Source organism: Pteropus medius, unplaced genomic scaffold (assembly GCF_902729225.1).
Source record: "Pteropus medius unplaced genomic scaffold, Ma_sr-lr_union100, whole genome shotgun sequence".
NCBI lineage: Eukaryota > Metazoa > Chordata > Mammalia > Chiroptera > Pteropodidae > Pteropus > Pteropus medius.
The window spans coordinates 28,669,258-28,696,248 of record NW_024344378.1 but is presented as its reverse complement, the minus strand read 5'-3'; the positions used below and the strand labels follow the sequence as shown (position 1 = coordinate 28,696,248).

The 26,991-nt window shown below is 37.6% G+C and overlaps 1 protein-coding gene across 2 annotated transcripts; it reads right to left on the bottom strand.

The window, feature by feature from the left end:
• Positions 1-1,301: 1,301 nt before the first annotated feature.
• Positions 1,302-26,537, bottom strand: ANKRD22 (ankyrin repeat domain 22). 2 transcript variants are annotated; one of them, XM_039871782.1, is made up of 7 exons: positions 26,464-26,537; positions 25,059-25,258; positions 10,411-10,602; positions 7,840-7,947; positions 5,263-5,340; positions 2,717-2,815; positions 1,302-2,005 (listed from the first exon to the last, which is right to left on the bottom strand). In XM_039871782.1, the coding sequence occupies exons 2-7, from the start codon at positions 25,077-25,079 to the stop codon at positions 1,928-1,930; spliced, it is 576 nt and encodes a 191-aa protein (XP_039727716.1). In that variant the 5' UTR covers positions 25,080-25,258; positions 26,464-26,537; the 3' UTR covers positions 1,302-1,927. The 2 variants fall into 2 exon arrangements, with proteins under 2 accessions (XP_039727716.1, XP_039727715.1); XM_039871781.1 differs by lacking the exon at positions 26,464-26,537 and having other exon boundaries at positions 25,059-25,437.
• Between the last annotated feature and the right edge of the window lie 454 nt (positions 26,538-26,991).

Here is a 26,991-nt window from a genome sequence, read left to right as displayed (position 1 = left end):
ATATATAATATATCATCTTAAAGGGTGGGTTTATCTGAGAGCTAGAAATTACCTAGATATTCACTATCATTCAGGTAAGCCTCCTTAAAACATTAATTTTTTTTCTATAAGCCATATTTTTGAAGCAATAAAGTAAAATGACAAACTTGGATAGAGGTCCTGAATCTCTGGATTGTTGCTGACTTTCACAAAATAAGCTAGACATTTTCACCTTATTACTATAGAGATATAAGACTATACCTTAGGAGGCCAAGCCTCTTTAATCCACCCTCCCCCCACCAAAAAAAATCAATGTATAATATGAATGAAATATATTTTAAATATTTTCAAAAAGGGCCAAGTTTCATAGTCTCAGAGGAGATCATTTTGTAGGATTTTTGAGTTTTCCAATAAATGCATTATGTATTGTGTAAAGTATATATGTGTATTTCAGAACCTAAATTTAAATCAAACTTGTTTGAGAGTTGCTAGGAGACCTACTGGCTAGAAATGTCTGACCCAGCTTTCTGCCTCCAAAAATTAAAAGCTAGGAAGAAAATTTTATGATGTCATGAGTATAATAAAACAAACTTTTTATCTTTTGATCTCACAAATCTGGATTTATTTCTTCTAAAAATTGTTCAATTTTCACAGAGTTTCAAACATGGTGTAAATTACATGAGTAATCATACAAGTTTACAAAACTCTGGAACTAATAGTTCAATTTTGAAAACCTCTGAATTGAAAGTATACTGGTGTGTGTCAGAGGTATATCAATGTGTGTTCACTTTTTTTCTCTCCCAGAGTCACTTAGTCACTCAATTCAGTGTGAATGGATCTTAAATAATTTACTAAAAGACATTTAAGGTCTTCAGAAGCTATATCTACACATTAATACTTACCTCACACGATATGTGCCTTAATGCCCTATATATAGTTCAGTAACTATTTCTGGATTTGATTTTTATTAGAACTTTGTTCTGTTTAAGAATGGTAAATCTTTCATTCTTAGACATCTGTTACCACATATAGTGTGGTTTGTCTATGTCTAAAGATATTGATGGTTCAATATTGCTTTGTAAAATTCAACCATTTAAAAAACATGTTTCTTTTTACTCACAGCACATAGCTCTATTTCTTGAATAGAAATACTTGATCCAAATAAATTATAATATTTTAAATTTTATTAATAAAAATAAACAGAACTAACAAGTTTAGTAGCTGCCTTGCATCCAGAAGAGAATCAAAGGTATTTTTGAACAAACATCTTGATAGTTACATAGTCTTGTTCAAAATCAAGACAGGTTGTATTTGTAAACGGATACCAAAATGTCTAGCAGTGTGCTAGTAAACAGGCTCTCCAGAAAGAAAAGAAAAAAAAAAAAAACCTTCGATTTTAGCATTTGCCAATTTCTATGGTGTAAAACTACCACCATTGATATGTTTTGTTAAAGTTGTTTTGCCAAAGGAACATTTATATGCGAATCTCTAAACCCACACACATATACACACCACTCTATAAAAATGTACACACTTCCATTCTTCCTTTTACTACTTAAAGGGGCCTGAGAGGAACAGTTTGTGTCCTGGGGCATGATACAGACAGGGCAGCCTCTTTAAAAGAAAAACACAGCTGAGAAGGGAGAATCCTCTCTGAGATAATTCTGATCCTCTTCTTCAGGACACACTGAAGTTGAAACATCCCTCTCTTTGGACTGAAGTGGAGAATCCAACAGTTTGAGTGCTTCTCCTAGAAGGCCATGGTGAAGTCCATAGAGCAAAAACATAAATACAAAGCTCTTCCAAAACCTCATCTGTGGCAACCATCATCATCCCCATAAAACCGTGGCATGTAGGCTGAGTGGCCCGCAGACCAATCAATAGTCCAAGGTGGAGACAGAGTCCAGTCCTTTAACTTTTTCCACTTCTCCATATGAGGCCACTAGGATTATGATGCCTTCCTTAGCATTAATTCAATCTGGGAAAATTTTAATCTCCGTGCAATGTCCAGGGAACTCTCACCATGCTGAGGAGAAAAAAGAATTATAGTTCCCTCTCTCCAACAGGGTCAAACGCCAATGCAAAGGGTCCAGTAAACAGTTCTGACTGATTGACTCACAGGCTTGACAAGCGCATGACATGTCATTCAATTCTAACAGTAATAAGATAACTTAATTCTTCCAAGAGATGATTAATTTTGCCATTAACAACATCAGAGGCAATTAATTTACTTCAACACAAGGCTGAAGTTAGAAGATTATGCTGCCATAGGAACCTCAGACCATAGCCCACAGATTCTTATCTTATTTCTTACTCCCCCACACCACCCCATGGCTTATGCCAGCATTGGAGGGTTTAAGATAAAAATAAACTTGTATTATTTTTATCTCAGCTACTCCTTTGCCGGCAATTTCTGTTTGGGAGGCCCAAGTGGGCCTCTCTCCTCCAATCAGTGATATAGGAACACAGGCTTTTTCCTTATTATGGCTTCACTATCTTAAAAGTGATTCCCATTGTCATTCTGTGGGTAAGTCTCCATGCCAGGAACACACAGAGAGGAAACCTAACCATCTGGCTTTAGCTAGGGACGGAGGGGAGGCACCCCCCATCCCCGAACCTCCATCCCCCAGACAGAAGCGCGGGCACAAGCCTCATCTAAGCCCTCCCCTCGGTGCTGCACGCAGGTTCAGACAGCCGTCACAGACGCCACAGACGCCACAGCCGCGTCTCCCCTTACCTTATTTCTTATCGTGGGGTCTGCATGGGCCTCAAGGAGCAGGGGGATGAGCGTCTGGTTTTTCATTTCGCAGGCGTAGTGTAGCGCAGTGCAGCCATACTGAAACGCAAAGGACGGACACTGCAGCTCATCAATGGGCTCCACAGATGGAGCCTGCGGCTTCTTTAACGAGCGCTGTTTGCATTTTGTAGTGTACAGCTAAACAAAGTCTACAAACCATCTGTGTGCAACTATATTTCTTGTACCAAAAAAAGTCTTTTATGACTCAATGAGTATGTTATTAATGTCCTCTAAGCCACTGATACCTTCCTTTCTCATTTTCTGTTCCAAACTAAGAAAAAATGCTACTTCGAAAGCTGATGCTGAATTATCCCAAGGTCTCTTTGTAGAATTCTATATGCCTGGGCAATCACCGCCTTGATCGTGTTACCTGTTTTTCCTTAAAGGGTCTCCACGTGGACCTTTGGTTCTTGTTCAAAACCCCCACAGTCTGAAGTACGTGGCTGGTGTGCACACTGCTGCAGCACACCTCCAAGATCAGTGCCGTTTGACATAGAACTCTCCCATAATTGGATTGTTGTAGTTTATAATATATATTATAAAACAGTGGGTCTAATCTGTTGGTACTAATTTAAAACGCTAACTACAGATCAAAAGAAATTTATAGCTGGGACATTTGTGCTCAAAATTTTGACTTTCAAAAAGCTGCCAAACAACTATGGTTTGGGTAAGTGAAGAAATAATACCCTCGACTATCAAGACTAATAGAATTAATTCTGGATCTTTTTCCCCAGAAACTCTTCTAAAATCATAGGAAATAATGCTACAATCACTTATTTTTATTAAGTGATGGTATGATAAAGGGAAGATCTATCTGAATTTTTCCATGTGAAATAAAGACAGTCTAATCACCTAAAAATATAATACACAGCATTACATAGAGTTGGAAAATGGATCTTAATACACAGATAGTATTTGAAAAATGGTGAGAATAATGTGTCTGTGTGTACATATATGTGCACATATCTGAGCATACACAAGAATGACATTCTCTACCTAGAGATAGAGATAAACATAGATAACGAGAAAAATACTCTAAAGAACTTTCGTTCACAAGCAAAGTTTTAAACTTTTTGAATTACTTTTTACTTTTAATTTTTAATGACATCTTAATACATTTCGAAGCTATCTAAGAAAATAATAATTCACAGTAGTAGTCTATCCAAATTAATCCAAAAATCTTACTTGAAATAAGAGGGAAAACATACATTTCATAAACTTGTTCTCTTGTGTGAGCTCGCTCTCCCTCTCACACTCACACACACAAACACACACACATACACAGAGCTATTTAAACAAAGGATTTAAACAAAGGATACCAATACAACAAAAACTAAAATGATGTAAATAATTAATAGAAAATGGGAACATTTTCTCACAGAACATAGGATGGTAATACACATGCAGATCTATACAACATAAATTAGGGATCACAAACGGAATACTGGTTTTTTGCAAACAAATTTCGACTGGCCTACTTTTTTTAGTAAAACCCGGCAATCCAAAATTTCATTCAATTAATGTAAGCAAATAAAATTCCTTACAAGTAAACTTTTGAACCATTTATGATCATGTAAGGGAAGAAGACGAGTTCAAGGATGCAGTTGTAAAAGGAGGGAAAAAATGTATACTTATGAAGAGGAAGAAATTAGCTGATGCTTCTCCTGCTGTAATCACTGCTTTTAACATCATTTGGATTTCTCTTTGACCTTTGTCCTTATCTTTCTTTAGTTTATGGATGGGGACTCTCTTAGCAGTGAGTTGGGATCTTGGCTACAGCTAATGTCCACTGAGCACTTATTATGTGCCAGGAGCTCTGCTAAGTGCTTTACATCAGGAGTCTCCAATCCCCGGGCCATGGACTGGTAGCAGTCTGTGGCCTCTTAGGAACGAGGCCGGATAGCAGGAGGTGAGCGGCAGGCTGGCCAGTGAAGCCTCATCTGTATTTGCAGCCGCTCCTCAGCGCTGGCGTCACTGCCTCAGCTCCACCTCAGATCATCAGGCATTAGATTCTCATAGGAACACCAGTCCCTGGTGCCAAAAAGGTTGGGGAATGCTGCTTTACATGAATCAGCTCTGTAAGTTGTCGATATCCTCATTTTACAGATTAGGAAACTGAAAGTTGAATAAGTTTATAACTTACCAAACACCACATTGGTAAAAAGTAACAAGCCTTGGTTTATACTTCGGCATTCTGACTCTAGGTTCTTAACTAACAAGGATGAATTTTTTTTTTTATCAGAGCCTCCATTTTCCTTAACTTCTCACCAATAGTAGAGCAGTTTTTTTGAAAAATGTCTGATATTCAAAAAACTTTTATTCCCACAAGTTTAGTGGCAGTATATAAACAAGTTCGCCTGACTGGCAGTGAAATAAAAAAATGCAAAAGTGTCTAGGAAAAAAAAGCAAGTAACTATAGATGACAAGTATACTACCTACAAATACCATTTTGAATGTTATTTCAAAATGACAAAATAAAAACTTACACAGTCTGTAGCATTAACTTCGACGCCAGCATCAAGTAGCATTCGGACAAGAGTCTCATTCTGCTTTGTCTTTGATACCTATTATGAATGACAAGTACAAGAGAGGTTTATTTATATTTTTCTATCTTATGTCTAGACTATTTTAACCAACAGGTTTCATTTTAATTCCAATACCCTTAAGTGTCCATGCACTTTTCTTAAAACTTCTCCCACATCCTCACCCCCTTACAGTGTTGATAAGGTAAAGCCAAGTTTCTTGGAGTGTGGTCCTGGAAGAGCAGCATCAGCACCTGGGAACTTACAAATGCAAATTATGGGGCCCTACCCCAGACCTATCAAATTCTACTGAAGACAGGGTCCAGTGATCTGTCTCCCTTCCGGGCTCAAAACCCTTCAATGATGTCCCATTGCTCTGAGGGAAACTATTCAGCCTGGCCTGCAAGGTCCCATAATTTGGCCTCTACTTATGGCCCTACCTGGCTCACTCAACACCTCCTGGCTCACTTTGCTCTAGTTACACTGGCCTTTAGTTAGTTTTTCATTCTCACCAGGCTCCCTAGTGACATAAAATAGTTACACTGAATATTCCTTCTGCCTAGAAGCCTCCTCCCTCCTCCTTTCTTTACCTAGTAAACTAATATTTAATATCTCAGTCAAGGCCCCTCTTCTTCTAGAAGACTTTCCCTGATCTAGCTGGCCAGGTAAAACTCTCTCCTGGGCTCTCTGTACCACCTACTTCTTGGTAATTTTACATGTGTTTCTGTCATTATTTGATTAATGATTCCGTCTTCACAGCACTCTAACTCTCACGAAGACAAGGATTACACCTGTTGGATTCATCATTGTATGTCTAACACACCCAAGAAAGGGCCTGGCATTTAGTGGGTCCATAATGTTTTTGTTGAATGATTGAAAAAAAGAATGGAATTAAGTAGCTACCTCAGAAATCCACTTTTCCCGCCTAGTGCCCTGAAATTCTGATCACATGACAGGTTGAGCATCCCCCGAACACCCATCCCATCGCTTGTGGGAGTACAGCTCTCCATGGTCGGGTGGCATGTTCTAGAGTTCAGCCCCTTTATCACCTAGGAAGCTCCATCTAATTGTCTTTCCTCTTCGTGCCTCCCTCCTATGTCACCTTCTAAACTGACTTTCTCCTCCTGCCTTTCTCTGAAGTAACACAGTCCTTTCTGGTCCCTTTTAATTTTTTCTCATGTCACTTATCTCTTACGTACCACAAATTAAGCATTTCAGGCCCCATTAATAAATAGGGTACTTGTGCAATCAGATTTGGGCTATTCATTACAATGAGTAATTTTACCCAGGCCTTCAGCTTTTAACATTGGACTATCTTATTAAGCAGGGCTGTATGTCAACAAATTCTAAATGAGCCTTACTAATCGTAATTGTGATGTTTTCTTCATAATTTCTAAAAAGAAATGAATGACAGATTCTTCTAACCCCAAAACTACATATATTCAAATCCTATGTGTTAAATACATGATTAATTTTTCAAGAATCTGTAAATGAATGACAGATTCTTCTAACCCCAAAACTACATATATTCAAATCCTATGTGTTAAATACATGATTAATTTTTCAAGACCTTTTTAAGGTTATATGTTTATCAGCGAATTACAGTTTTTTCTCTCCCATAAATCAAAGCATCAAAATCAATGTTATCATATTTAATTGTAGTTCCTCAAATCCTGTAACATTTAAATACCAAAGGAGGTAATAACATTTCCAACTGGCAGACTTTGTTCTGGAGCTTATGTTAACAGGAATAACTAACATCCATGGTCTATTAGCCACAAAGAGAAAGAAGATCTGTCATTTAACTGGAGTAAATAACACATTTGTTGAGTGATCTCTCAGAGGTGGAACTGGCCACAAGCAAAAGCAGATGGAAAACAGTGAGTCAGTGCAAATCTGTCACTCTATTTGAAAAACAAAAAACCAAACACTCAAGTTTTATTTTCTACTCATAATATGACTGCATTCCTACACAAGAATAATTTTCTTTATTCAAGAAAATTACTGCATGCCAAGAATTCATTCAAGCATGAATAAATTTATCAAAGTGAAAGGTTGGCTTCAAATTCCATATAAAGATCTGTGTTTATCATTTGCTGTCTGCTAATCTCTTGAGATCTGTTTTCTAATTCACAACCAGGGTGGTTCCTTAACAATCAGAAACTCAGAAAAATATGTACAAAAACATAAACTCCTCTTACAAAAAAGAGAGAAATGAAATAGCAGGAGGGAGAATTTATTTTTTAATATTTAGGATGTTTGTGCTTACTTAAGATGATTCTTAAACCAGATTAATTTATTTTTCTAAATAATGATTGCATAGATTATTTTACCATTGATTAATTTATTTGGCTACCTTTCATTCTTGCTTTATCTTAATCTTAACGTCTCATGTATGTTAGAAATGTCATTTATAGAATACAAACCAAGAGCTTGTTTTGTTACTATTTATTTACTTCTCACTGGCCCAGCAAAACTTGAAGAGTCATGCTACTGATCTTCTCCTACTCGCTGATCCTTTGCTCTCACAAATGTACTCACCATAAGGAAATACCCAATAAGCAGGACAGGCATCAACAGGATAATGAGTAGATAATCAAAGAAGGTAAATTTTTTCTTCACAGCATAATGCAAGCAGGTTCTCTCTTTCTAAAAATTAAGAAAAGAACGCTATTAATAAAATATTTCATATCGAATTTCATGTTTTCAGATTACTTTAGCAAAAAAATTAGTTTTATGGTACCCATGCCACATTTTTCTGTCGAGTATGTCTGACTAATAAACCCAGGTTTCCAATGATTAAAATATTGAACACAGTATAGTCTAAAGAAAAAGCTGGGGGGAGGACCACAGAAAGACAAGGGGGTGAAATATACATTTTACAAATCATCAAAAGATAGATTCTCACATTGTGATATAAACTAAAACTAAATTCAGAATGGAAATCTATAGTTATCCCTTAATCACTAATGGTATACAATTATTCATTTTGTACTTCATTCATAGGAAAATCTTAACCATAGAGCAATTTTTCCATGTTTCTACATGCATACAGCAGTGCTAGAAGAATGGAAATAACTCGATTTAATTCTTCAAATATGTGAATGTTTATCAGATGATATACTTAAGTTTCTAGGGATTGTGGGGCATGCTAAGTCTCAGAGCCTCATAATAAACCCAGGGAGACAGAAATATGCACAAATAAGTATAATGCAAAACAGGCTGTCGCAACTAGAATACCAACCAAATCAATGACAAGAAAGGGAAAGCAAGAGAGGAAAGAAAGGTTAACTTCCACTCGGGAAAGCACTGTTCTTAAATAAGACTTTTTGTTTTTCTAATATTAAGGTAGATATGTTCTCTATAAAAGGTTTATAAACTAGACAAGAAGATAATGATAGAATAAATTTAAAATCACCCATTATCAAACAGCCCAGAGTTAATTGTTGACATTTTGCTATGTTTTCTTACAGTCTTTTTTAATGCATATATGTGGAATTTTTAAGTATAGGTGCATACTGCACATGCAAAATCATATCTGCTTTTTAAAAATTAACATTTAGAATATGCACATCTTTCCATGCAATTTAATATTTTTGAATATATGACTCTAATAGCTATATGGCTTTCTATTGAATGGAACTATTTTAATTTATTTAGCTAAACCCTACATGGCAGACATTTGAATTTTTAACTTTTCACTTTTATAAATACTGCTTGAACATCCTCATTCATAAAATTTTGTCAATATTTCTAAATTCGTCTTTAGCATAAGTTTCTAAAAACATAATTCCTGGCATACAAGGTATTAATGCTTTTCGTATCGTGCTGCTAAACTGTGTTCCAAAAAAATGATAATGACTTAAACTCCCTTCCTAGTCAACACTCGATTTTCTCTTTTAATCCTGGGCAATTTGACAGACCAAAATATAACCATCTATCTATCTCTATCTCTATGTTTTCATTTGCTTTCAACATAATTGATGTTCTCTATTAAGTATGTACATCTCGATCGTCAGCAGAGCTTTTTGTTTGTTTTTAAGGCCTTTTGTTTGTTTACTACTTCTGAAAATAATTCATAAACATAGACTTAAGAAATGAGAAAGCACTGGTTCAATTTATAAATGTACAAAGGGAGGCACAGAGAATGTTAGTAAAGATGCTGACATAGAATCTTCAGGTCAAAGAAGAGCAGAACACATAATTGTTGTGGACATCCTTTCAGAACCCCTTTGCCACTTCCAGTGTCTGCATCACAGTAAAGGCAAACTTTAAAGTACACTGAGTAAATATAAAAAGTCACTATTTGTAATAATTATGAATGCCCTATATCCACTCATGTACATTCGATGAGGAACAATAGCCTGTAGTGCCCCACTTGACTCCTCTAAATCAAATTAAAGACCATTTGGAGTAATAAGTTAACCAGAGAAACAGAGCCTCTTGTATTATAAAAATAGTGGAAAGGACTTCAGTGGATACTTGAGATTAATAGAGATATTATTAGACTAAGTGTTTAGTTTACATTTTTTATTTTAAAAATATTTTAATGTTGTTAAATGTTTAATCTTTTTTGTTTTTCCCAAATAGCCTCTGGTTCGTGAGCTTATCTGTCCTTGGCAAATTTCTCCCTGGAATTCTTTTATTCTATAATAAACTACAGGTTCTTTTGAAGATCTGAACACTGACATAGTAGGTAAAAATCTAACTAATGAAATAACACCACCAGGTCAATATTTTTTTTCTGGGAAATCTTTCTCATTACTTCTGTAACAGTGAGGAGGAGGCGCTGGGAAAGAAGAGCGGGAAGGCAAGGAAAAGCATGAGGGAGAGAAAAAAAGAAGAAAAGAAGTGCTATCCAGTCAAACGAGTGCACCATTCTCTTCCTTGTCAGAAGTACAAGGACATAATTAACCACAAAATATGCCTGCTGATTAAACTATGCTTTAGTCTGCTCTCTGCCTAATAAAATATCTTCAGTATGGGTCAGTCTCACTAAAACAAGGTCAAAGAAATTATTGGTATTAGGAGCTACAAGCAACGAGAAAATGACATTCACTGTTTCCATTATCACAGTCGATTACTTTCTCCACTCATGTGTCACGGTCTCACCTTGTTTTTGAGATTCACAGCAGCATTTCTTCTTAAAAGGAAGGAAATGATTCTCAGGTGCCCTCGCCTGCAAGCACAGATCAGAGGAGTGTCTCCGTTAAAGCCATCTTGAACGTTGATACAGTTGCTGTCTTCCTTCACCCACCGCCACACTTGACCTAAGTCATTCTGGTAAGCTGCCTGGCAGATGGGCTGAGACGAGAATAACAAAAGCAGAGTTTGAAATACAGGTACGATTAAACCACGATAAAAAGAAAAAAATCATTACCCGATAACTTAAAATTCAAGTGTTTCCCCGTGGTAGTAGGTTGCTTTATAGATGAGATTTTTGGTCTCAATTATGCCTTAATTTTCCCATTTAAAAAAATAAATTGCAGCTCTCTCAGGAATGCTACGTTTTCTAGGATTTGATGTTTAAAGCGATGAAACTACAAAAACAGAATGCTAGAGATAGAATGATGTCATTTGTTTCCAAAGACTATCGATATACTAGAGCGAAGAGAAAATAATAGTAAAAACAAGATATTTTGTGGCAAACTTTGGGGGTAAGTTTAGGATTGTAGTCCGTGAATCATCTCGAAGCAAACGGGAAAAGGGTTAAGTCTAAAACAAGCGTAAATCCATGAGGAAACTCTTAAGATTTCCTACATTGCTTGGCACACAGAAATGTTTATCAAATGGACAAATGAGTGAATAGGTGGATGTGATATTGCGATTCGACTCAGTAAGGAAATTGTGCGTTGTGTTCAGGGACAGATGATGCCTATAGAACAGGAGGATTTTACTGAACATAACATAGGCATATCAGAAGAGATTAGGGCAGCACTAGGTGATAGGACAAAGACACATGGTTCCCCATACTCGGGAAACTCAACAAAGTGGGAAAAGATCTAATTTAGATTAAAAATATACAAATAGCAAATTATGTAATTAACTGTAATTAGATGCTCTTTATTTTGGAAAACATTAAGGAGCTTTGCAAAGCATAATGCAAGTTTAACAGCAAGACCTAAGCAGACCTCGTCTTGCTCACCTTTCTCCCTCTGCTCTCCTTCTGGACTTCTCTCTTTTTCTTAATACTCCATGTTAAATTAATCCATCTGGGTCTCTGCCCTTACTGCTCTTTCTGCATAAAACACTTTGTCTCCTCTCTCTTAACCTGGCTAACTGCTAATTTATCCTTCACGTCATAACTTAATTTTTATTTTTTCTAAATTTTTCCCGACTCCAGTACTCCTTCACAGCAACTGGCATAACTGTAACTATTTTCTTTACTATTTATAATCGTGTGTTGCAGGCCAGCACGAGTCAGGAGGGATTGAAGCAGCAATGAGTGAGGGAAGGCATTGAAGTTCAAGCTATAAACTCCATGTGGATAGATGCTTTATCATTCAATTCACTACCACATCCCCAGCATATAACACAGCACTGGGCACATGATGGGCAAACACTAAACACTTTAGACTGATTTTAATTAGATAGCATTTAAAAAGACACTTAGAATAATACCTGGCATGTGGATGGCACTCCAATGATGGAAGTTATTATTATGGCTTATTAAGTCACTCTTTAATTTGATAACAAAGTCAAACCTCTAGTGTGTGCCTGCCATAATTGCTAGGGGGAAAAAATATAAACGATATTACTTTTAATCATGTAAAATGTATTTACTGGTTGGATATATAGGGTATACCCACACAGACAGACGAACCAATAACAATTTTAAAGAAGTGCAGACGAGAACATAAGCACCTGCAGCAGCTGGGACAGACGCAGAGAAAGTCAAGTGGTGTATCTGCTGATCGACTCATGTTCTAACATAATCGCATATCATAATTAGTGAACTTTTAAAAGTAAGATACTTTCAAACTGAAAGACCTTCTCAGGAGAGAAACAACCCAAAGGAAAGTCTACTCAATAGCAAATAAGAGGCAAATTTCTGTACCCCAAAATGAAATGAGCGTGGTACAGAGGTTCCAACTTGCAGTAAAAATGCACAATTACACAAATCACCCTTTCTATTATTGCCCTAAAGTATTCCTTTTTTTTACCAGGCTTTATCATCAGCAGTGTCTCAGGGGACCACCTGGCTGGCATGGAAATGACCAGGGCAGTTGAAAGAACATGTATCCGGTGTCAGAAAATGGTTGTAGTTGTGGTTCTGCTACTAACTCCCAGGTGACTAAGGACAATTTTCTTGCCCTCAGTGTGTCTCAGTGTCCTCAGTCATGAAATAAAGGAGTGAAGCAGAAGTTCCTTTGGGTTCTCACACTCATATGACTGTCACACTTCTGGACCTCGAGTCTCTCCCCAACCAACACATCTTCCACATCAATGGCTAGGGTTAAAGGTTAGGGTTAGTGCTATTTTAGCACAAAATCACCCTTGTCTTAGCAGTGATGCCCGGACATTTAGATTTAAATAACAAGTACAGTAAAACTAAACTAAATACAAGACAATGTGAAGTCACCAACTCTTCATTTTGTCGATTAAACACATTAGATGCATGGTTTAATTTATTAGATGCATTATTAGATTTATTATTTCATAAATTAAAAGATATTTTAATATAAATAAAAGTTTAAAACAAGAATATTTTAACAAAATATATAAATATATAATCAACATGAAGAAAAAACAGTCCTTTACATGTGGAAAAACTTATGTCATTGTTCTTTTTAAAAAAATTCACTATAAACGAGCAAAAATTTGCCATTGATCACTAGTAATCATGACTACCATTTGGAAATTGATAGTCTACTATGCAGAACTTTAAAACAGATGGCTATAAAGTTCATTTTTCTTTTCTTAAAATTTTAAATTACAACATTTAAAAAACTGGAATGTTTCCTGTAGTAATTGGCTTACTAGCTTCTCTTTAAAAATTGAAAGATTTGACAACACTAGGTCCACATTCCCACAGCCCCCTCTGCTCCTCAAATACTTCACCAAAACTTAACTAAAACGAGAAAATGAAAATGTGGATAGTTTTCCTGCAAAAATCAATTGATGTCTTTGAGTGTTTTCTCAATCCCACTTGGGCAATGTTACTTAAAATATGAACCTGATTTTACCTTTAAATATTTCCTAGGCTTCTTGTATGCTAGACACAGTTTCTGTTTTTGAAAAGTAAAGTGTATGCCTGGCTCAGTTAGACATAGATTTGTTGCATGAATTGTAAAAATCTCTAAAAAGATTCTATGTCGTTATAAACCCTGTCTCCACTAGGGGGCAGCTAGGAGTCATAAAAGCACTGACAAGAGAAAGAAGGGAAGCCCAATGGAAAAGTGTTGATTTACAAGCTACCAATGAGAAAGAGGAGGGGGCTATCCATTAGGGTTGAGACAAGAGTTATTATGAATTCTGTTAGCCTCTGAAGTTTCTAGAATTTGGAAGAACTCTGGGTGTAGAGGAAACCAGTGGAGAACTTGGGAAACTACCATAATAACTCTGTCTCCTAATAGTCTCAGAACTCTTCCGTACAAACTTACCGCCAAAGTACTAGTTCAGATCTTCATTATTCTTACCAGGACTATCACATTTATAGCCATTAATTGGCCCTATTTTTTCCTGTCTCACCCATTCGGCTCCAACCCATCCTACAAAAACAGCAGCTGAACATCACTTGCTAGTTGAAAATCTTCAGTGGTGACCAATCAGATTAGGTTACTGTCCCCAAACTGACACGTATGTTTCTTCGAATCTCACAAATCCTGTCTTTCCAACTTCATCTCCTACCACTCCCTTATCCGTACCCTTGAGCTAAGTAAATAAAGATGTGAGTGTTATTAACAGCTATCTCCCCACCCAGACTGTAGGCTGCATGAGAGCAGTTATTGTGTCTGTACCTATACGACATTGTATTCCCAACACCCACTATATGTCTGACACAAAGTGAACATTCAATATATATTTGGTGAGTAAGTAAATGTATAAACTATAATTTAACCTTTTATTGAGTACCTCATTACTTCATTAAACCCTCACAACAGCCCTATAGGCTAAGTATTATTATATACCCATTATTTACAGGTGAAAATGAGGGATTTTGTCTTCTTTGCCAAAGTCACACAGCTTATAACTGGCAGTGCCAGCAAGAAAATCAAGGGGAATACTACAGAAGGTATACATTCTGGCTCTAATTACTTCAGGCAATTTGAAAAAGTCTTCAAAATGTCTTCAGGCTATAAGACTGTATTTGAGATTTTTTTAGTTGCATTTGCACCCAAAGTTAAGCTACAGCCTACAGTCTCAGGAGATCGCTCATTCTTCTACCCTGGCCTGCTGATGACCTAGCTTTCTTTGTTATATATCCAGATTCTTTCTCCAGACTGACCTAGAATTAGCAATATCTGCCAAGAGGTAAAGAATTGGTGGTCAGAGAAGTTATGAGTCAGGAGAAATGAGAAAACTATAAAGGCCAAATGCAAACATTTCAAGAAAGAAGACAGAGTAAAGAGAATGAAGTATAAGGAAAGAGTGCTGGATTTGATCATTAATGACCATCCAGAGATCCATTTTCAGAGTTATGGGGCAGAAGGCAGAACACAGGGGCCTGAGTATATGGTCTATGAAGAATTAGAGGATGTGATTGGAGAGGAGTTTGTGGCAGTGTGGCCGTGAAAGCTAAGAAGGAGCTAGCCAAGTCCATGAAGGGGAGTACAGAGTCTGGCCAGCGTTCTGCACATCTATAGGCAAAGTGGTGGTGTCAAGTGGTTATAATAAGTACAGGCTCTGAAAGCAAACTTTCTGAGTTCCAATCTCGATTCCACTATGTAATAGTTGTGTTATTTGGACAACTTATTTAAACTCTCTGGCCTCAATTTCCTTCTCTATTTAATAATCACATCTTCTTTATCAGGTTACAGAAAGTATTAGAGGTGCCTGATGGATGAAGCACTTCATTCAGACCTGACTCATAATAAACCCTTAATTAATGTTAGCTACACTTATAATTATTAAAACATAAGAAGCCAGTGAAGATGGGGAGGGATGTTATGAAAGAGTAGATATTTGCTTAGAGAGAGTGAAGAGGCGGTAGGGTAGAGAACAAAAGTGGAAGCATTTGCCTTTCTAAACAGAATGACAATTCTGGCTTTAAGGCCAAAGCAAAGAAGGAAAGACAGATAATTGGGGTAGAAAGAATTTTACATTGGCTGAAATTTTTGCCAGAAAGTCTGCATTTCACCTGCATGCTTTATGCTACAATGTATTTATCGCAAATAAATAGGCATAGATAACTCAGTAAATAACAATTGTGTTTCAATAAGTGCATGGGTTAATGACATAGGAGACGAGATTGAGACAGGGTAGAAGAGGCTTGTTAGCACATTGGGGAATGTTTGGGACAGCATAATGAAAGTTCGTGACATGAATACAAATATAAAATTGCTTGAAGCCTCAGATTATAGAAACGCATTAAAAATCTGCAATGGGGCTGAACCTGCATTATAGATTTATTACACTCTAGCAAACCCATTGTCAAGGAAGGGTGGATAAAATGAAGGGGGCACAAAGAGCATAGGTTACAAAATGTGTATCAGGCAAGAGATATGACAGGAGAGTAGTAGTTCACCGTGGAATTCAGACTGAATGGTCAACATATGTAAACCAGGTAGAGAATGATGGACTAAAAGAGAGAGAGAGAAAGAGAGAAGCAGAAACAAAGATTTAGAGCAGTCAGTACATTGTGACCAGTTAAGAACTAATGATATGAGGTACAGATACCAAATTTTAAATATTACAGACAGAATTTTGTCCACGAGGAGAAGCCAAGAGTGACCATCTGGTAGGGTTGATCTGGAGTCAAGACAGAGGTCAAGAAAGAAGAATAAAGTCTTGTAGATATTGCAGTCACTGAAGATGACCCCGAGGAATAGAAAGAAAGGGGAAATTGTTCTTCAGCATCAGGTAAGGCGGACGTGGGTCCTGGAGTACAGTGGACAGAGGTGAGAAGGTAGAGAAAGTGGCAAAAGCAAAGACTTAAAGTAAGAACATGAGCCATGGTCATGAAATGATGAAGAAGGACTAAAGCGACTGAAGTAGAGATTACCGTGAGATTTCAGTGAAGACACCGAGGAAAATGGGCTAGATAGGTTGCAGAAGAGACTGAAGAGAAGGAATAAACACGAGTGCCCCCTCACTGTTACTATTCTTCAAAATCCAGCCACCGCCAGAAACTTTCTCCATGTTTTATAAAGGCTAAGTGGGTCTCAGACAACCTTTAAAAACCGTTTTTATTTGTCTGAAAGAAGAAATTCGCTAAGAATTTAAAAAATCACAGTAGCGAAGAAATGAGTCATTAAGAAGAAGGGCTTAGAATTAATCATGCAAATCAAATAAAATCTAATAGGTATTCATTTTCATTCCCTAAGATTTCTTATTTTGAGGGAGAAGAAAAAAATATCTTCTTTCCTTTCCTGGAGTGATACTTCATTAACTCACAGGGCTCTTTATCAGAATCGTTTTGTTTCAAAAACCAACAAATCCTCCTCAGAAATTGTTATGGGATGTTTTAAATGAGATGGTTAATGTGCAAGTTATCAAGTCCTCTGAGCCTCAGGCAGGGCTCTACATGATCCTTTCTTAGACCAGGAATTGGGAAAGACCCATTATACTTTAGGGGAAACAATACTAAAAAGTGGGATGAGGGGCAACTTTGTTTTTGGAGACATCGATAATGATGTCGAGCAGCTCCAATGATTTCTATATTACTAAAATAATGCCGAGTATTTTTCTAGTCGTGATATCTGTTATACTTGGAACAGTACAAAATGTGACTGTTAAATAACACATACCGAATATTTTAGTTAATCATCAACATGATGGATATATCATGTACAACCCAGGGACACTGCTTACATTTTAGGGTCTGGGAAAGTGAGATGGAAAGTGGGACAAGGGTGGGAAGACTACAGTGTGAAAAAGTGGTTCCTAATATTCCAAGTTTCCAGAGTTTCAATTGTTCCTCACCTAGTAGGAGTGTAATTGCTGCAGTGCTTCATTACGGCTTTGTTTTCCTTATGGGGGTTTGTTTCTTTCACCTTTGCAGTGGTTTTCCACTCTCACTGCGCCTCAGAATCACCCAAGGAACTTTGAAATAGCACTAATGCGCCCAAATGCGCCTTGATTTGGTTGGGACCTGAGCCTGTATTTTAAAAGTACCCTAATGCTTAGCCAGGGTTGAGAACCTCTGAACTAAAATACTGACCTGGTTCTCACATGCTGTATTACTTCCTAAACCTCAATCCCTTCCCTAACCTCACCGCCTCAGCCAGGTCACCGGTGCATCAGCGTGTCAGTCAATGAGTGATTTGTATCCATGTTTGCAGGGCTCATCACCACAGAAGTCTGACTTCGGGAAGGCTGCCATGGAGTTAGGGACACTAGACTTAGCCCACTGACAAAAGGCCAATGAGCAGCTTGAGGTACTACATAGGAGACACCAAGGTTTCTTAGACATGAACCATGAGCTGGGCCTTGAAGGATACACAGTATTTGAAAGGCATAAGGATGCCAAGCAGGTAGCTAAAAAGTAGGACTGAGGAGAGTGGCCTGAAAGACAGATGAGAGCATGCGGTTGGCCAGAAAATCAGCGGTTGGCCAAAGAGAGAAACGGGACTTTGAAAACCAGGCAAAAATCACGGATACCTTACTCACCAGGAAATGGAGAACATTAAGTTCAATTTCAGTAATTATAAATGAAATTGAAAAAATAAATAAAATAAATAAAATAGGATGATGTGATAGAGAGCTGGAATGCTGTGAGCAAAGACAAGACTAATAGATGACACTGGAGAAAAAAATTAATCGGCAGGCTCTACTAATCCGGTCTCTATGTTTTCTATACTTTCTCCAAGGTCTGCTTGAGAGATGACGTTGTCTTTCACTTCCCCGAAGCTAAAAAAGCCCCATTGCCACACTTCAGACCTGAGGAGCTCTGAGGTAACAGTGAAGGAGACCAGGGGAGGGCAAGAAAGCCTTTGTCTCCAAAGTTCAGGATAAAGGGCGGAGGAAGAATGGATTCCAGCCGCTAGAATCTAGCAAAATCAAAAGCCCATATCTTTCTACTACCTCTGACCAGATAGGTGAGTGCAGAGCCGAGAGGAAGCAGTGATGTGATCATAAATGGGTAATATCCAATTCTCCAGAGGTGGAGAAAAAGAAGAAAAAAACCTTTGTGGAGTTTGTCAATTTCAAGCTACCAAGGAGAGGTCACTGAACTTGGAGTTGGGAAAATTAGCCTTGAAACAAACCAGTCCAAGTTGGCTCCAGCCAGCTCCAACTGACTGCAGCCAGCATATCCCCGACAGGGAAGAGCTGACATGCACTTCCAAGACTCTTCCGTGCTGTCTTCCGCAATCTGCAAGGGTGGTGAGCTGGGGAAGGCCCAGGCCTTAAACTCTTAGTAGCCAGTGTCTCCAAACATTCAATGGACCAAAAAGGTATTTTTGCACTAAATTTCTAAATGTAAGTCTGTTTTGGCAAGAAATATACCAGCCTAATACAACCAGCATTATCGCCCCCTGGTACGTCAGCTTTGTTCCAGGCTCCTGGCCTCCTGTCCTGCAGCTCTCCACCTTATTCTTCCACAGCTATCAGAACTACCTTTTCAACATTAATTGGGTCATATTACTCCTCTTCTTTAAATCCTTTCATTGTTTTCCATTGTGTTTAGAATAAAGTCGATATTGCTCATCTTGACCAGTAAAACCTGCATGCTCCGAACCCTGGCAAACTTTCTAACTTCGGCTCTGGTCATCCTCACGGACTCCTAGGCACCAGGACTTTCTATCAAACCATGGCTACCAAAGGGTGAGGAGGACCATGTTACACTGACATTATTTAGAATTACTGGAACATGGTGATAATAAAAAGCGAATCAGCTTGCAGTCAGTTTTATTAGTCTCCATGTTCTGTACAGACAATACACTCTTATTAACTACACCTGGATGAACTGTTCTCACCAGAACACGCTTCCCATACCACTCAGTTAATTATTCCAACAGTTCCCCTCCCCCTTTTTTTTCTTATAAATAGCAAACGATTATTTCTCACAGTTCTGGAGGCTGCAAAGTCTAAACTCATGTCACTGGCAGATTCTGTGTTTTGGTGAGGGCTTTCCGGTTCATAGACAGGTGTCTTAATGTTTCCTCACCTGGCTGAGGGTGAGGGACCTCTCTGGAGTCTCTTTTATAAGGGGACTAATCTCACTCTTGAGGGCTCTATCCTTACTGACCTAATCACTGTTCGAAAACCCACTTCCTAATACCATCACCTTTGGTGTTAGGATTTCAACATATGAATTTTTTTTGAGGCGGGGAGCACACATTCAGACCTCAGCAAATTGTTTGAATAGGTGTTACAAGCACTGGTTTGCAAATCTAAAACACTTAATAGGTATGCAATAAAAAATGTCCCTATTAGTATCATCTTACTAATAGGACTTCCTTGATTATTCTTCCAGAATCTCTTCATGCAATAAGGCATATTACAAGCAAATATGAATATATAGTTTTATCTACTACATTCTCATTTTTCTGAAAAGACCACATACTCTAAGCATTTTTTGACACTGCTTTTTTTTTTTTGGTAAAGTGCATCCTAAATATTGTTTTGTAACTATATCACATTGCATTATATGCATGTAACCTAATTTGTTTTAAAAAAAAAATCCTTTTGTCATCTTTTGATAGACATTCAGGGGTTTCCCATATTTGTTATTACAATAAAGTCTGCAAATTTGTTAGTTTTCCTATAGGATAAATTTTCAGAGTTAGAATTGGTGGAACAAAGGGATATGTATTTGTGACCTTGACAGGTGTTGCAAATTGCCCTTCCCAGGGTTTGTACCATTTTATTCTCCCATCAGTGATGTACAAAAAGCCTGTTTCCCCTCACTGCACCAAGAGTATATTCTCAACCTTTTGGATTCTCGCCAGTCAGACAGGTGAAAAATTGTCGCTGTGTCTCTAAGAACCGAGAAATCATTCCCAGGAGCTGCTCCAGCAGACTTATTCCCTGGAACAATAGGCCCAAATTTTCATGCTTCAGATTCTCCACACATACATGTCCTCTTTCTGGGACACGCTTTCCCCAAGCTTACCAAGACTAGATTCGCATTTCTCAGGACTCAGCACAAATGTCCCTACCTAAGATGAGCCTTTCAGATCAAATTCTATTTATATATATATACCCCTCCCAACCTCTCTTACACTCTCTTTTTATCCTGTTGCTTCCTTGATTTTTCTTTTTCACTATTTATAAATTTGTGAAGGTGCTCTCCTTTCCCTCTTCAACAGGAAGGACAAAAGTCACCCTTGTCAGTCTAGAGAAGGCCTCAAAGGAATCTACCTAATAAAATTCACCAACTAGCCCTTATCTTTTATTAGCTCCCCCATATATTTGCCTTCCTGTAATTTGCCACTCTAGAAACTCAAAGTCCATTTCCTTTGCCTTGCCACTTCTCTATAAATGCATTGTTCTTTTGTTAAGACGCTCTGTGAACCCTCGTTCTAACCACTGCTTTGAGTTATTCATTGCTGGGTACTCCCGCGCACACACCTCTGTTTGTCTTTCTCTCATTAATATTCTTGTTGTCGGTCTAATTTTCAGGGCCCTGGTCAATGAATCTAAGATGAGTAGAGCAAAAAATTCTCCTCTCCCCTACAGCTCTTAGGAAAAATGATAAGCCGATGTCCCCAATCTAGAGGGGCTTCTCATACCCCAAATGGGCAGTAGAACTTCATAAAGACCGGCTGGGTTTTGGCCTGTTCTGTATTAGTGGTTCACAATCTTTACACCTAGGAAATGCAGAAAGACTGCTACTGAGACAGGACATCACTTGTAAAATTCTTCATCTTTTAGCAGGAAATGAAATGGTACATCTCTTGCAGAGTTAATCTTTTTAGTAAACCTAGTTAAGTTTTCTTCCCTCCTTTCTTTGGAAAAAAGGCCCTCTCTCTCAAATCCTGATAATTGCCCAAAACTGGTAACGCAGATCCTCTGGCTATTGATAAGGGTCATCAGCCCAATGTTAAATAGAAATGGTGTTAAGCCAGGCAGGGCTCTTAGAGTCTGAGAGGAGAGGGGACTTTAGGCCAAAGGTCTTTTTACTCTTTAAGAAACATATTAACCAAGCCTGTTTCCCTTTACTCACTTAATAGGCAAATCAATAATAGAAATTAATAGATATATGATTTAAATAAGTTCGTATCTTCTTTTCCTTGTCTAGGGACTGAGGCGGCACTTTAGCAGGAAACCCAAGACCCTACTCTGACCGAGGCAGAAAGGGAAAGAGCTCCATGAAACCCCTGTAGTCAGAGACTACGGCCGTTCTCAGCAGGAAACAGATACAGAAGAAGAGACCTCCTGTCCCTCAACATCCATACTAATAACAAAGGGGTTCATGGCTCTTAGAAAAGAGGTAGGCAGGAAAGTTAATTAGGGGGTTTCGGGTCTGCCTGCAAAGACACTGAGGTCATCCTATCCTAGAAAGGGTCTTCCCTAATCTGCCCACAATTAAGCAAACCAGAAGGCATCTTCTAACTCACACAAAGAGACCAGTAGGCAGAGAATTAGGTACCAGTTTAAGTCAGTCACTCGCACCTGTGACCTCCAATGACCTCCAACTCACCTGAGCCTCATTATATCATCATTATAATATGATGCATATGCCCGGGAGTTCATTAATATCGTTATAACAGACTGAATTCTGGGAACAAACGTGCAGAAAGCAAAATGATCAATCACTGAGTCCTGTCAATCTTAGCTGTCAATCAAAGAAGCCCATTCCTCTAAGAAAAGTAACCACCCACAGCAAAAAAGGGGTAAAAACCCTGAAGTCTTTGTTACCAGGCCTTCTAAGCCATGCTTCTCTTGCTCAAGCTTCCACGTCTGGAAGTGTACTTTCCCTTCTAGTAAAACTTTTCTACTGTAGTTCGGTGTCTCGCTCAATTCGTTGTTCGAGACATCAAGAACCTGGACAACGCGCTGTGAGAGGACCCCACTCTCCAGTAACAGTACAGGATAAACAAGATTGGTACGTGACGGATGAGTAAGATATGTTTAAATATCTGAGAATTGGTGACAGAGCTTCTCGACCTCTTTGAAATTACAGCTGAGAGAGTGTCACAGAGGGTTCCAGCCCAGATCTCTGCATCAGGATACCGGAGGGTGAAATTAAGCTTTTTTTTTTTTCTTTTTCTTTCCATTCACATGAAACTCCAAATGCAATCATAGGAAGCAACTTAAGCTTTCTTCCAATCTAAAGGCACCCAATTCTCTTTAGCATTTTTCAAGCTTAGGTGAGATTATTCTAATTCTGGACATTTAACAGCAGGATGTGTTTAGTCCGGGTATCAAAAAGTTGATATCTAGGGAATCAGTATAGCTCCAAAATCCATCACTTTGGGACACCATCAAATCTGTCAACTGAAAATGAGAAATGGCCAAACCCGATAGCCAGACCAGAAAACCTCTGGGAGTTTAGCGAGGGCACCCCTCACTCTAGTGGGTATCTCCTGGGCTGAGAGATGTTGGAGAGTAAAAGAGCAGAATAAACACACCCAAACACATCCACTCCACACGCAGCATTCCTGCCCCAACTGTCACTCTGGAAAATCAAACATTTATTCCTAAAACAAACCTGCTACTCAAATTAGTTTTGCAAGTACCTTTATATATCCTCATTGATGGCTACTTTTACCCAAAAAGAAGAGGAAGAAGAAAAAAATAGCGGGGCGGCGGGGGAGAAGAGGGGCGGGAGTGGAGAGGGTGGAAGTAGTTACTATCAAGGGGAAATACTAAAACTTGAGAAATTACTTGCCAAAAAGGTGGACAGATCTTTTTTCTGGAAATGACTGAGTTTTCAAGTATTCGTGTTTTATATTGCTGATGCAAAAGTAGATGAGTGAGTAAAATTCATGGAAGAGCCTAAAATCTACTTCCCCTTGTGATACTGGGATGCATGGCAACAATATTTATTTCAACACTATCTTAGACTATGCTTGATTCGATATTAATTTTGAGCTTTGAATAATTACCTATGAACTTTTAGGTTAAGTTAAGGGGTGTGTGTGTGTGTGCGTGTGTGTGTGTGTGTGTGTGTTATTTTTTTTCTAATATCATAGTATATTTCAAGTTGCTTTGTCCTCAATACACCTGAAAAGTAAAGCATACACTCCAGTTCTGGGCATATTCTCACTGATATCTGTAAGTAATTCAACAAGTTTTGCCTTGCCTCGCCTCAGTCACTTGTCAGTTCAACACTCAATCAAAAAAGAATTGCACTGCTCTTGCAGACTTTTATGTTTAATTTAATTATCCCCAGGGCCTAGAGTACAAGCTAGTTACCCACTGGCTACTTACTGTGTGGTATGTGGATTGACAGCATAAGCATCAGGAAACTGATATGCGTAATCTTAGGCCCCACCCAGACCTACAGAATAAGAATCTGCATTTGACCAAGATCTTGGGGTGATTTGTGTGCACATTAAAATTTGAAAACCACTATCCTAGAGCAGTGTTTCTCTCCAACAGGTGGTAAACTGATCACCTAACATTAGAATCACCTGGCTGCTCTTCTAAAAATAGGTTTCTGAGAGAAACAGACTCTCTAAGGTGGGGGCACTTGAAACTGCATTTTAAACAACTTTCTCTTGCTGACATTTGGCAATCTAGAGCTTGAGAATTACCAGAGTAGCGTTTTAGAACACTACAGGTATTGTTATTACCATACCAAAGTCACTGGGCAAGACATACCTAGAATTATAAACTGATCAAAAACACATTGACTATATAGAAAGACACACACACACACACACACACACACACACACACACACCCCGGCATTAGAAATAACTGCAAATGGGAGAAACTGCCTTTAGTACTAGAACCAGCCCATGAGGTTCTGTTGAGCATCCAGAATGAAATGCGGACTAACTGGTTAATTGTGACAAAGGAGAGGGAATGAGTTGTGCATACTAACAGCATGACACCACTTGTACTTGTTTAAACGTTGCTCGCTTGTACTGCTTTGAAACATTATTAAAAATCTATTTGATTCTAATTAAGTTACTTTCAAACACAAGAGGAAGCATTTTTTTGTATCCATCAGATTGGAAAAGAAAAAACTCAAAAATACATCAAATATATTGTTTTTACTTCTCTTCTTTACAGGGAAAGTAATTCTTAATAATTGTTAGTGATGAGTTTCCTTTCAAATACCAAGCTAAAAGATGTTACTCTGTATATGTATTTCCATAAAAGAACCAGTCTATCTTTTATATATTTGGGAAATCCAGTTAGGTACGATTTTCACTTTTCCTCTGGATGTTTTACATCAGAAAAACACGACTCAAATTCCATTTTGCGAAGTACAAATTACCCCTGGAAATATCAGGATATTATGAAACGTGTATCATAATTACTCTCTATTTACAAGTAGTTAACATTTTGGAACTGCAAAATAATTTGCCTTAAAATATTAAAAATGTAAAAAAGATTAACATAGAACTTTGTTTTGACTTGATACTCTTGCAGAAAGTTAAACAGAAGAAAAGGAGACAGTAACAGGGATAGGAAATTACGTTTTAAAAACATGAGCAACTTCTAACCCCTTTTTGAAATCTTTCAGAAAGGTTACATACCTCGGAGTATAAGATTCCCATGCTGGTCCTTCACAGATTTACTTCACCTCCGCAGCTTCTAGAATCTTCTAAAGGTATTTCTGATTAATATCAAAATGCTTACTGGCAGAGAGAAAGGTCCCTAGAAGCTCAAGTCGGTGGCAACCCCTTTCTTTCCACACCTGCGAGTGCTTTTCCAGCAACACAGGCAGCGACACCACCTTCTAGAAGGCCCAACCCAATGAAACAAAGGCATTAGTTTACTGTGTAATGACCCACGCTGTGCATCATCTAATATTACAACCCCGAGAAACCAGTTTCTGAGTAATATCTACTCCACCACTTGTAGCAAGTGGAAAGAAGGAAGCAAAGTTGTGAAGGAAAAAAAAATTTCTTATACTGACAGGAAAGATCAAGGACTCAAAATAAGGTAATGTGTTTAGGACATTTCCTAACTGAAATCTGGTTTTCAGCAGCTGTTGAGAAAGGCTAGAGACCAACACTTCTCGCTTGTTAGAACCATGTATGTCTGCCATAGGGCTTGACTTTCATGAAAAAGAACCTTCAAAACTGTTGCTATGGCTTATTTGCTATTTTTAAGTACAGATAAGTTAATTATTCCTTGATGTTTTTGATTAATATAAACTAATAAAAATAATAAATTTCATAAATTAAGGTCAATTTATAAGCTATCATACATGTTATTTACTTTATATACGTAAATTATTTTATTTTTTATAAATATATATATTATTTTATATATATAAATGTGTTCATAATCACTTCCAAGGGCATCTCTGAGTGAAATTTAAGCAGGTAAAATTGGGAAAACTAAACTCTTTGAAGAATCAGTCCTATTTATAACCTCGTTAAATTATCTTAAAAGGTTCAAATTACTTATAGTATTACCATATTTAATTTTCCTTTTTAAGCACATTAATTCTGATCCTAACAAGTAATACTTTCCTAGCTAATTAGTCTTATAAATCTAATAAATTATAGTAATAATAAATATTTTATAATATTCAATTAAAAATCATATGTCTAAAATCAATTACTCTATTACACATTTTAAATGGAATCGCCAGGCTACTCGGTTAAATATGCTAATGTGCCAAATCTCTTAAACATTGTAAACATTTTATACACTGAATATAGTACTAGATATTCACAATTTTCTCTGAACTTAACACAATCAGCAAAGTGTTAAACTTTCCCAGAATTAAAATATCCACACATACCCATGAAAGACACAGTTCAATCCTTCCAAACAAATTGATGTGATTGTTTCAATCAGTTAAGGCTTTTTAGTGGCCAAGACTAGAGGCCAGGATTCAAGTGCTGAGATTATTCAGGGAAGTTCTTTCTACTCTGCTGATGGACATAATTAGTCATTTTTATAATTGTTATAACGAGAATTACATACTTTACCATGGACTTGGACTTGGGCCCAATCTTGCAGGAGTTTAAGAATTTGCTAATTCTGTTGGAGACAGGAAGTCTGCAATACCCTCTAAGATTGCAGCTGACTTCCTCTTTGGCTTGCTTTGATTTTGCATTTCTTTAGTTTCTTAAGAAATTTAAGTGTCCTTCCCATTGACTTAAACATTGTTATTTCCATTGAGTACAGCACCCTCTTATGCAAATCTTTCATAACCTCTTTTGTAACTTCTTTTAACTGACTAGTGTGGACAGAACTTTTCACTCTCATTTACTCTACTAAGGTTGCTGCTAGCCCCCTCGTCCAAATCTTTTCCTCCCTGACTGAATTTGAAGGTTTTTTAAATTTTCCATCAGGACCACAACTCATCTAATTGGATTCTGCATCTCTCTTTTCACTGCATCATGACAGTGTAGCAGAATATTTCGTTCTATAATTTGCCTCTTTGGCATAAAGATGATTTTGAAATGATTATTTTTGAGGACCTACAGACCCACAGGAGAACGTCTGAAA

Bases quoted from the DNA above. Each gene is read 5' to 3' on its own strand.
- ANKRD22 (XM_039871782.1), bottom strand. From the start codon at position 25,079: ATGGGAATCTTATACTCCGAG. The intron at 7,948-10,410 runs GTGAGACCGTGA...CTTAATTTTTAG, and splicing joins CTGTGAATCTCAAAAACAAG to AAAGAGAGAACCTGCTTGCA. The intron at 2,006-2,716 runs GTAAGGGGAGAC...TTTTCTCCTCAG, and splicing joins ACCCCACGATAAGAAATAAG to CATGGTGAGAGTTCCCTGGA.